Source organism: Pseudorca crassidens, chromosome 11 (assembly GCF_039906515.1).
Source record: "Pseudorca crassidens isolate mPseCra1 chromosome 11, mPseCra1.hap1, whole genome shotgun sequence".
Taxonomy (NCBI): Eukaryota; Metazoa; Chordata; class Mammalia; order Artiodactyla; family Delphinidae; genus Pseudorca; species Pseudorca crassidens.
The window spans coordinates 95,082,224-95,093,128 of NC_090306.1; the positions used below are offsets into that span (position 1 = coordinate 95,082,224).

Genomic DNA, 10,905 nt, shown 5'->3' on the forward strand with positions numbered 1-10,905 from the left:
GAGGGGGGGGTGGAGAGGGGGAGGAGATGGGAAATCAAATACCTTCTAGGCAGCAGGTTCTCCATAATCCAGAATGGGTCATAACTTCCTCGTTCTTTTTGCTGGTTTCATTCTCACTGACACTTTTGGTCTTGCAAACCCCTCTGGAGTAGAGCCAATAGTCGGTTCCCACAGCTATGGTCATCAGACTGAAGGCAGCGAAAGCACCAACGGTGGTTAAAAGCATTTGAACACCTCGATCAAACAGCCCCATAATTCTTCATTATATAAACACCCAACCGACTTCTGGTTCTCGGGAGAGTGTGTGTGAGGGTGCGAGTACTAAAGCAAAAAAATAAAAATAATTCCACTACGAATATAATGGATATATGTGTTAATAGAGGATATGGAGGGATATAAAAAAAGGGAGGTAAGAAAGCTCACGGAAAAGAGTGTAAATTATAAAGATCACACGGGAAGAGAGGCTTGCCTTTTGAGATCAGAAACTGTTCCAGTTGCAGTGATTAAAAAAAAAAAAAAAGGAAAAAATAAAAAGACACCCCCCACCCCCCCAAGTGAGATGCCTTAATCTCTTTTCCTAAAATTCTGGTCTCCAGTTTCCATATGTGATAGCTAATTTGGAGAGGGCTTCCACAGTGAACCAGGGATCAGCCGCATTCTCAACACAATCTCTCATGGTCGGGACCTAGACAGTTAGAGATTGTAAAAGCCGAGATGCAACCTTCCGTCTTCGCTCTCGGCTCTGCGGCCTGCGCCATGAAAATCCTTTGCTTCGCCAGTTCTCTTCCTTGGGGGGGTCTCGGGCGTTTTCGTTTCAGACCAGACTTCCCAGTATTCTGTAAGCCCTTGATTTCAGCTGAACAGGTGCGGGGGTCTCGCCTTCCATGGTTGTGCCCCGGCAGCGGCAGCTGCAGCAGCAGGGCGGGCAGGCGCGGCGGCGGCGGCGGCGGCGGCAGGACGAGCAGCGGCGGCGGTTATTGTTGTTGGTGGCGGTGGTAGTGTTGGCGAAGTGGGGGAGGGAGGGGGTTTCTCCCAGAGAATCGAGGCGGGTTTCCCTCCCCCTATCTGCAAAGCTCCTGGAAACAAGGGAGCCGGCGTCTTGCTGCAGGATGGGCCGTCCGCCTGCCCCCTCCCACCCCACTCCCTGCCGGCTCGGCCCCCGGCGGAGGCGCTCCCACCTACTGCATTACCGGGTGGTGCTGAACTGGACAGCTCCCTGCGCCGCCCGCTTCGCGCGCTCCCCGGCTCCCCCGGCGGCCCGCCAGGAGGGGGGCGCGGGCCAGAGTCCTCCCTTCCCTCGGGGGCAGCAAGGCCAGGGCAGAGCGGGGGCTGCCTTTCCTCTTTTTACCCCTCTCCCAGATCCTGAAATGAGCGCTCTCCTGGGCTCCCGGAGCTTAGAGGAAGGCGTAGCTAGAGATAGCTCCGCTCCCTCTCCCTTTCCCTCTCCCTCTCTCTCTCTCACACTCTCTCCCCTTCCCTTCCCCCCCGCTGTTTCTTCCAGCTCAGCCTCCTTCTCATTCCATCTCTACGTGCCCAGAGCTTCAAATACAACCCTCCCATCACAATCAGACGGGCACAAAACTTGGACCAGCCGTTTCTTTGCCTGGAAGCCCTGAAAATATAACCTGGATGGGTAATTACAAACACGGTCTCTATGTGTTTTTTAAATCATCTTTTGCACTTTGCTGTTTGGGGGATCTGTTTTATTTTGTTGGCACGTTAGCTGTTCTCCTTTTGGTCGTTTCTGTCTCGTCTCTGTCTCTTTCTAGCTGACAGGGTGTGTATGTGTGTCTCTGTAGTTTTCCGTGAAATCCCAAATCTTGCTCCTACAAGCAGACATTTTGGAAAGATTATTCATGGAAAAGTCTGCAAAAGGGTGACTGGCGGCTGGGGCTTGGGCGATGAGTTTCATCTCAAGGATAAACATGTTTGAGGGGAAGTGAGTGAAATGTGAGTCCTTCTAAGTTTCCCATGTCATTTGTGAACTGGATGGGAAGAGATAAAAATCTCCCTGCTGTGAATAAGGAAACACATCATAACTCTCCGCTTTTCCTCAGCAGAATGGTTGTCTTGTGTTAATTACAGTGTCACCTCTTGTTTCTATATGTGCAACTTTTCCTTAATGCGACCCCTGGAGAAAGAACCCCATCAGATTCCTGCTGCTACTGATTATATTTCTCTCTGATCAGTTTCCTAGTTAGGTGAGGGAGAGCACATGAGGCATGAGGTAGGTGCACTGTTTTTAATTTTGGGTGGGGGGAGGAGCCTAGAGAGACGTGTAAATCTGATGGGTCAGTTGGGGGTTAGCGATGTTTCAATTTCATAGCTCAGCTATTCTATACTTTCTTCTTCCATTTTTGTCTGGAGATAATTTGCTTGACAATTTCTTAGTGATCTGGTGATTATCAAAGAGTATATAAAAGGTGACTGAATTCAAAACAGACTTTCTTTGGTATTGCCTAACGTCTTTCCCTTAGCTCAGAGTTGGTCTGAAGGTATGGTCAATACTTTTTTTTTTTTTTTTTTTTGGTGTAGAAAAACTACCTGTTTCTCCCCTCCTTGAAACTTCCTTCTCTCGCTCCCTTTTCCCTTCTCAGAAAGGAAGGACTCTTGAGAGGGGTAATCGCTGTGCTCCTGGCACCTTGGAGAGGGTCCTGGTGTCCGGAGAATGTGACCAAGATTACAGCAACCTCTGCTAAGGTACGTTTAGGGTATATATAGCAAGAGCTACTTTTGCGGACTGAGGATTTCTCCTGTTTGGTTTCTTGTCCTTTGAGGATGGGGATGGAAATTGGGATGGGAGAGGAACTGACATGCTGATCTCACTCAGCAGGGAGCCTAGCAAGTTCAGCCAGGGGTTCAGATGAGTGATTTTCTTGGCTCTCTTCCTTGAGAAAACAGTGAGGGGCAAGCAGGAAGCCTTCTTAAACGGGACTTTTGGGGAGAGTCGAGAGGTTTGGGCACAGCCACATGAGCCCGAGAAGCTTGCTCTCACTTACTCCTGTCACCTTGGTTGCCTTTGACCTGTCCAAGAAGTCCCTTCAGACTGGAGATAGAACCCTCCTTCTTAGCCCCCCATCCCTTTCAGACCAAGCCCTGAATCTTTTGCTCTAACAGAATCAGTAACAGAGGCTCAAAAGCTCCTGTTTGACTGCAGAAGCAGCTAACATCTTAGCCACTGACAGTGGCGGCAGCTTCAGCAGCATTTGATTAATCTTCTAGCCAGATAATCATTGAGTAAAGGAAAGTGGGTGCGGGGGCACGTAAGAGCTTTAGGTCGACGGTGTGGAGAGAACAGACACTTCTGGAGACAGAACAGGCCTGGGGACACAGCTTGCCTCTGTGCTGCTTGGTAACTGCAGGATTCAAACAAGTCGGCTTCCTAGAGCCTCAGTTTCACCACATGTAAAATGAGCGCATAGTACTGCCTCCCCCTTTCTGAAGTTGTTCCCAGTTGCTCCCTGCTTTTCACAGCTGCCACCCTGCTCAGATTCTACCATCCCTTTCGTAGCACTTTATTTTGTGCCTGTGTCAGCTCTCTCTGACCTGTGAGCCTTTTGAGGTCAATAGCTGTATCTTGTTCACCATTGTACCTTTGGGAGCTAGTGCAGGGCTTGATACATAACAGATACTTGATAAATAAAGGCTGAGTGATTCTAGTGAGTTTTAGATGGTGTACCTGGCACGTAGTAGGCACTCAGGAAATGTGCTTGCCTCTCATTTCTCCTCCCCGCCATTTACATCCAGATTGGTTTCCAGCCTCTTCTTCCATCTAACTCGTGTACCACTCCCCTTCCCCTCCCCAACCTAGCTCTGCTCCTGCGGTCCCTTCTGCAGACCAGGCAAGGCTACCTGGGAAGACCTGGCTCGGTGCAAACCACATTAGATGCTTTGGAGCCACCAGGCACACACACTTAGCAGCTGCTGAATGGGTGCTCTTAGGGGAGCAGCTTTGGGAGTCTGCAGTTGGGGACTTGGTAAAGGCTTAGAGGAAATTAGCTGAAATGCCACAGGCCTATTTTGAGCTCCTTCTTTGATGGAGTGGAAATAACATGGGATTTGGGCACAGCAGACCTGGCCTTGGAGCACAAGGCTGCCGTTTCCTCATTGTATGACCTTGGGCAGTCACTTAACCTCTCTGGAAATCTCTCTTCATCTGTCAGGAGGGCCACTGGCAACAGCCTTACAGTGCGGTTGTCAGTGTTATGTGTAAATAACCATGACAATAGCTAACATGCCAGGCACTGATCTAGGCTGAGTCCCACAACAATCCTATGAGGGAGGAACCATTTTACAGATAAGGAACCTGAGTCACATAATGGTTTAAATATCTAGCCTAAGGTTGTGAGTGACAGTGAGTGAGTGGCAGAGCTCTAGCCCAGAAGCCCAGCAAACAGCCCTAGGTCTTAACCTCTGTGCCTTGACCCAAGATAGAAGCTTTCTGAATAAGGATATCACACCAATGCTATTTGCTTCTCATCCACAGATTTGGCAAGGATTTAAGGGAGTAACTTCTAGGTTCCACATATTTTCACACAGATTGTTTTTTTAACATCTTTACTGGAGTATAATTGCTTTACAATGGTGTGTTAGTTTCTGCTGTATAACAAAGTGAATCAGTTATACATATACATATGTCCCCATATCTCTTCCCTTTTGCGTCTCCCTCCCTCCCACCCTCCCTATCCCCCCCCCCTAGGTGGTCACAAAGCACCGAGCTGATCTCCCTGTGCTCTGCGGCTGCTTCCCACTAGCTGTCTATTTTACGTTTGGTAGTGTATATATGTCCATGCCATTCTCTCACTTTGTCCCAGCTTACCCTTCCCCCTCCCCGTATCCTCAAGTCCATTCTCTAGTAGGTCTGTGTCTTTATTCCCGTCTTGCCCCTAGGTTCTTCATGACAATTTTTTTTTTTAGATTCCATATATATGTGTTAGCATATGATATTTGTTTTTCTCTTTCTGACTTACTTCACTTTGTATGACAGACTCTATGTCCATCCACTTCACTACAAATAATTCAATTTTGTTTCTTTTTATGGCTGAGTAATATTCCATTTTATATATATGTGCCACATCTTTTTATCCATGCATCTGTTGATGGAGACTTAGGTTGCTTCCATGTCCTGGCTATTGTAAATAGAGCTGCAATGAACATTTTGGTACATGACTCTTTTTGAATTATGGTTTTCTCAGGGTATGTGCCCCGTAGTGGGATTCCTGGGTCGTATGGTAGTTCTGTTTTTAGTTTTTTGAGGAACCTGCATACTGTTTTCCACAGTGGCTGTATCAATTTACATTCCCACCAACAGTACGAGAGGGTTCCCTTTTCTCCACACCCTCTCCAGCATTTACTGTTGGTAGATTTTTTGATGATGGCCATTTTGACCAGTGTGAGATGATATCTCATTGTAGTTTTGATTTGCATTTCTCTAATGATTAATGATGTTGAGCATCCTTTCATGTGTTTGTTGGCGATCTGTATATCTTCTTTGGAGAAATGTCTATTTAGGTCTTCTGCCCATTTTTGGATTGGCTTTTTTGTTTTTTTGATATTGAGCTGCATGAGCTGCTTGTAAATTTTGAAGATTAATCCTTTGTCAGTTGCTTCATTTGCAAATATTTTCTCCCATTCTGAGGGTTGTCTTTTGGTCTTGTTTACGGTTTCCTTTGCTGTGCAAAAGCTTTTAAGTTTCGTTAGGTCCCAATTGTTTATTTTTGTTTTTATTTCCATTTCTCTAGGAGGTGGGTCAAAAAGGATCTTGCTGTGATTTATGTCATAGAGTGTTCTGCCTATGTTTTCCTCTAAGAGTTTTACAGTGTCTGGCCTTACATTTAGGTCTTTAATCCATTTGGAGTTTATTTTTGTGTATCATCTTAGGGAGTGTTCTAATTTCATTCTTTTACATGTAGCTGTCCAGTTTTCCCAGCACCACTTACTGAAGAGGCTGTCTTTTCTCCACTGTATATTCTTGCCTCCTTTATCAAAATAAGGTGACCATATGTGCGTGGGCTTATCTCTGGGCTTTCTATCCTGTTCCATTGATCGATATTTCTGTTTTTGTGCCAGTACCATACTGTCTTGATTACTGTAGCTTTGTAGTATAGTCTGAAGTCTGGGAGCCTGATTCCTTCAGCTCCGTTTTTCTTTCTCAAGATTGCTTTGGCTATTCGGGGTCTTTTGTGTTTCCATACAAATTGTCACACAGGTTCTTACACTTACCATTCCAACAACACTGCAAATGCATATTACTATCTTATCCTATAGGTGAGGAAACAGAGGGTCAGAGAGGTCATAAATCAAGTCCCAAGGTCATATATCAAGTTAGGTGGAACAGCAGAGAATTGAACATTTTGCATTGCGTAATCAAGTTCTACTAGATCCAAGTTTCATAGTTTATTCATTTGTTCATCTAGTCGTTCAACAAATCAAGCACCTGCTATGTGTCAGGTACACATAGTAGATTTCCTGGGGATGTTGAGTAGGAAAAACACGGTCCCTTCCTCCAAGGATCTGAAGACAATTAGAAGGAGGAGACAGGTGAGGAAGAGCCATATTAAAGTAAGGAGAATGTTAGGTGAGGGATGCTGTGGGGCCATGGATCAGGGAGACTAAACTCAAGCTAGGGTGTGAGGGACATCCTCCTGGAGGACAGGACATTTAAACTGAGATTAACTCAGATTCAGCTAGGCTAAGATGGGGGTGGGAGGGTGGAGGGGAGCTGAGAAGAGGAAGGGCATTCCAGACTGAGGGAACAGCCTGTGCAAAGGTGCAGAAGTGTGCACTGGAGGGAAAAGAGGATTGGCCAGTTTTAGGGAAAAAATGCTAAGCAATTTAAAGATAATGAGGGGGGCACTTCCCTGGTGGTCCAGTGGTAAAGAATCCATCTTCCAGGGCAGGGGACGCGGGTTTGATCCGTAGTCAGGGAACTAAGATCCCACATGCCGCAGGGCAACTAAGCCCACGTGCCACAACTACTGAGCTCGCGCACCTCAATGAGAGAGCCAACGTGTCACAAACTACAGAGCCCATGCGCCACAACTAGAGAGAGAGAGAGAAAAAACAAAAACCAAAACCCAAAAAAACGCGTCACAACTAGAGAGAAGCCCGAGGACCACAATGAAGAGACTGCTCGCCACAACCAAATATCCCGCGTGCCACAACTAAGACCTGACGCAGCCAAAAAAATAAGGAAAATAAATAATAAATATAAAAAAATAAAAATAATGTTGGGGAGTGTTTTAGGCTAAGAGCCTGGAGGCCATGGAAGGGAGACTGAAGCATAAGAAGCCACGCGGAGGAGACTGGTGGGATAGGAAGTGTGAGAGGCAAACCTGGAGGCATGGAGACAGTAAGGTAGCTATGGCTGGGAGGCGAGCAAGAGACAATGGTGGGCTAGACCAGTATGTGGCAATGGGGACGGAAAGAAATTGAGGGATTTGGGGTATTGGGGAGAAAACTGATGAATATTGGTGTCCATGGCTGAGATACGTCGCTCTGAGGAAGAAGCAGGTTGCAGCATGAGTGGGCTGCAGGGAGCGGGGGAAACTGACAATTCTGCTTTGGCCACGTGCACAGTTTTGTTCCATTCTACTGCTTCTTCACTCCCTGCTCCCGTTCTATGTCTTCTCAGCACGTGAATGAATGAATCGGGAATGGCAATCATTCATTCAATTACATTCTATGCTCGCTAGAATGAAGGCTCACGAAGGCAGGGATTTTGGTCTGCTGTGTTCTCGTGTTTCCAACACTTAGTGCCTAGCACAGAGCGGGCACCCTGTACAAACAAACTACTTTGTGGATATAAAAATCCAAAGGCAGGCCTGCTCTGTGCCAGGCGATGTGCTAAGGTGCTCGGGAGGCAGATGAGATGAAAATACCCAAATCGGGGCGATCGTCAAGCAGACAGCTAATTCCAAGGCACTGCGACCCAGGCCCGGGAAGACCTGGGGTGTCCGACGTTCCCTTCTGTGCGCTCCTGCAGCTCCCCTTCTCCTCTCGTGGTACTTCTCTCTGGGTTTGGAATTTCTGTTTAATGGCTGCCACACAGTGGGCCCATAGTACACAACTGAGGAATAAATGAACAAAATGAAGACATGTGCCGTGAAAGCCCAGGGCAGGAAGCATTTATTTCTGTCTTGGAGTGTCCCAGAAGGCTTTGGTGACAAGCTCACCCTCAAAGGCCAGGAGAAAAGCTCACAACTGGTCAAGGAAGAGAGGAGGGCGTTGCAAAAACAGGGGAAGAGCACGTGCAAATGCAGAGACCTGAAGTAGGATGAGGAATCTCAAGGAGGCTGGAATGACTGATGGGGATGGACAGGGAGGCTGGGGCTGAATCCAGAGAAACTGCTGTGTGTGGGGTAACGAGCCATCCATTGGCATCACTGTCCTTGCCTGGCAGGAGCAATGAAGTGGGAAGAGAACAGGCCGTGGAGTCAGATGGACCTGGGTTTGAATCCCAGCTCTGCTGCTTACTCTCTGTGTGACCTTATCCCCTCTGAGCTTCCTCATCTGTAAATGGGGTGATAGGTGTCTCGATTGTTCCCACCTGAAGTTAAATCCTTTGCATTTGCTGCTCCCTCTGTTGGATGCTGTCCGCCCTGAAGGCTGGACCCCTAGCACATCATTCAAGTCTTAGCTGAAATATCACCCCCAGAGAGACATTGCTGGTCACACAATTTAAAATGTCACTCTATATGACATTGACCTGTTTTGTTTTCATCACCGTGCTTGTTGCAACTTGACATTCTCTTATTTATTATCTGAAGCCTGTCCCCAGCCGCCCACTTCCCCCCGGGATGTTGGAGCACATGTGTGATACTCAAATGATACTCGTTCATTGCAGTATCCCCGATGCCCAGAAAGTGCTTGGAATATTGTAGGTGCTCAGTGAATGGTTTTTTTTTTTTTTTTTTTCTGTACGAGGGCCTCTCACTGCTGCGGCCTCTCCCGTTGCGGAGCACAGGCTCCGGACGCGCAGGCTCAATGGCCATGGCTCACGGGCCCAGCCGCCCCGCGGTATGTGGGATCCTCCCGGACCAGGGCACGAACCCGTGTCCCCTGCATCGGCAGGCGGACTCTCAACCACTGTGCCACCAGGGAAGCCCAGTGAATGGTTTTTGAATGAACGAATTAGGTTAGGGTTGTGGGGATTAAACAAGATATAAGCATTTGGAAAGTAGTAGGAGCAGGTGTCTAAAAGCCCCTGGAGCTTGGCAGGTGGGGGCGTGGCTGGGAAAGGTGAAGGTGCCCCAGGATGTTATCGGAGGACCGGGGGCAGACAAGAGATAAGGCAGTACCAGAGTCGGACCTGGGAGGCCGGCACTGGCCTGGTTTCCCCACGCTGCCCCTCCTGGGCCTGCTCTGCTCTCTTGTCCGCACATCCAGCCCGCTGTGGATCACCAGAAGCTTCCAGCCCGCCTCGCTGTTCAGCCCCACGCCGGGGCATCTGCTGCAGAGATGCCCTGATGGGGGTGTCAGGCTCTGGGATGAGGAGGAAAGGAGATGCTAGGAGATAGCAGGCAGGTTTTACTCCTTGCAGAGCTGAGAGCAGCTGAGGAAGCCTCAGGGAGCCCCCGGTGTTGGCTGCTGGAGGGGCTGGGAGAGTGGAGCACGGCTGCATGGTTAGTTCCGAGCCTGGTGAGAACCGGAAGCTGAAAATGCATGCGTAGAGGTGCCCGTGACAAGGATCCCCACAGAGGGGTAGCTTCCCACTGGGACTTCTACCCCCAGTCTGAGCTCTGAATCCGTCTGATGCTTCTTCCCCCCCACCTCCCACCTCTGGGGTTAGTGTGGGATTTCACCAGGAACTGAGGGACAGCAAAGAAAATGATGATAGAAAATGGATAATAAAGTAATAGAGTAAAATACAGCGGTCACATAAAGATGCAGAGGAGAAGCAAGAAACAGAATGTTAAAGGGCAGGGGGAAAAGGTGATTTCCAGTGACTTAGGGGAGAAGGAATCCAACGGGGGATGGAGAAAGTGAGAGGGAGGTAGTGCACTTGGGTGAGTGAGTTTGGGAGGGGACAGAGGATGGGTCTTGAATGTCCTACTCGACCAGGCTCACCCACCTCTTAGCCTCTCCTCTTCCATGCTCTCCCGTCTTACCTCCATCTCCTGCAGTCAGACTCCTATTCTGGATCCCGTGGCCCCCACGCCTACCCCAGTGCCTTTGCATAACACTTCCTCTGCCTGGGGTGCTCATCTTCTGGCAGCTGGTTCAATCCTTTATTTCCGCAGTGGTCTGCTCAACTGACCACCTGATATAAAAGCCCACCTGCCCCTCTTCCATCATCCTCATTCCTTACCTGTATAATTTCTCTCCTTAACCCTTTGCAGCACCTCTCACCTCACATATGTATTTATTTTCTTATTTATAGTGTAAAGGTAGGGGCTTGGTTGCGTTGCATTATATTCCCTGCCTCTCACGTGGGGTCTGGCACATAGTAGGTGCTCACCAAATATGTGCGGACTGCACAGTAAAAATCCCTGGGTCAGTAGGGAGCAACTGGAAGCTCAAGCAGGCTAGAGGAGTAAGGAAATGGGGACCATCTGATTGGGACATCCTGGGAGAGCTGGCCTGGAACTCTGCACGGGGTTGTCGACAGGATCTTCAGAAGAAGATGCTGGAGGTTTCTGAGAAGAATAGGGGGCGTTTCAGAGGTTTCTGGGCGATGTGGAACCTGGGGAGGTGACCCACAGGAAAGAAAAGGGAGGGCACTCCTCTCCATGTGGATTTCAGGCAGATGGAGGCATTGCTGAGGCAGCAGGGTTGGGCCACAGGGGATCAGGTGCCAGTTCTGCTGCCTCCTAGCAGTGTGGCTTCGGGCAAGTGACCAAACATTCCCAGTTCTCAGCCGGCCTGTCTGGAAAATGGGGAAGCATGCTTGCCTCGAGATGCTGT

General features: G+C 48.7%; 1 protein-coding gene and 1 long non-coding RNA gene across 7 annotated transcripts in view; one reads left to right on the forward strand and one right to left on the reverse strand.

Moving 5' to 3' along the window:
* The window catches only part of CACNG2 (calcium voltage-gated channel auxiliary subunit gamma 2), a 124,135-nt gene extending 123,159 nt beyond the window's left edge, over positions 1–976 (reverse strand). The window contains exon 1 of the mRNA XM_067697934.1: positions 43–976. Coding sequence (XP_067554035.1) covers positions 43–253 — 211 coding nt within the window. The 5' untranslated portion in view covers positions 254–976. The remainder of the gene's footprint in view (positions 1–42) is intronic.
* A 209-nt stretch (positions 977–1,185) lies between these two features.
* The window catches only part of LOC137202412 (uncharacterized), a 39,200-nt gene continuing 29,480 nt past the window's right edge, over positions 1,186–10,905 (forward strand). Inside the window, exons 1-3 of one of the 6 annotated variants that reach the window (XR_010932601.1) lie at positions 1,428–1,633; positions 2,190–2,227; positions 2,598–2,700. This is a non-coding gene — a long non-coding RNA (uncharacterized lncRNA). Of the gene's footprint in view, positions 2,701–10,905 lie in introns of all 6 variants that reach the window. The other 5 variants (XR_010932598.1, XR_010932600.1, XR_010932599.1 and 2 more) reach the window with 5 other exon arrangements.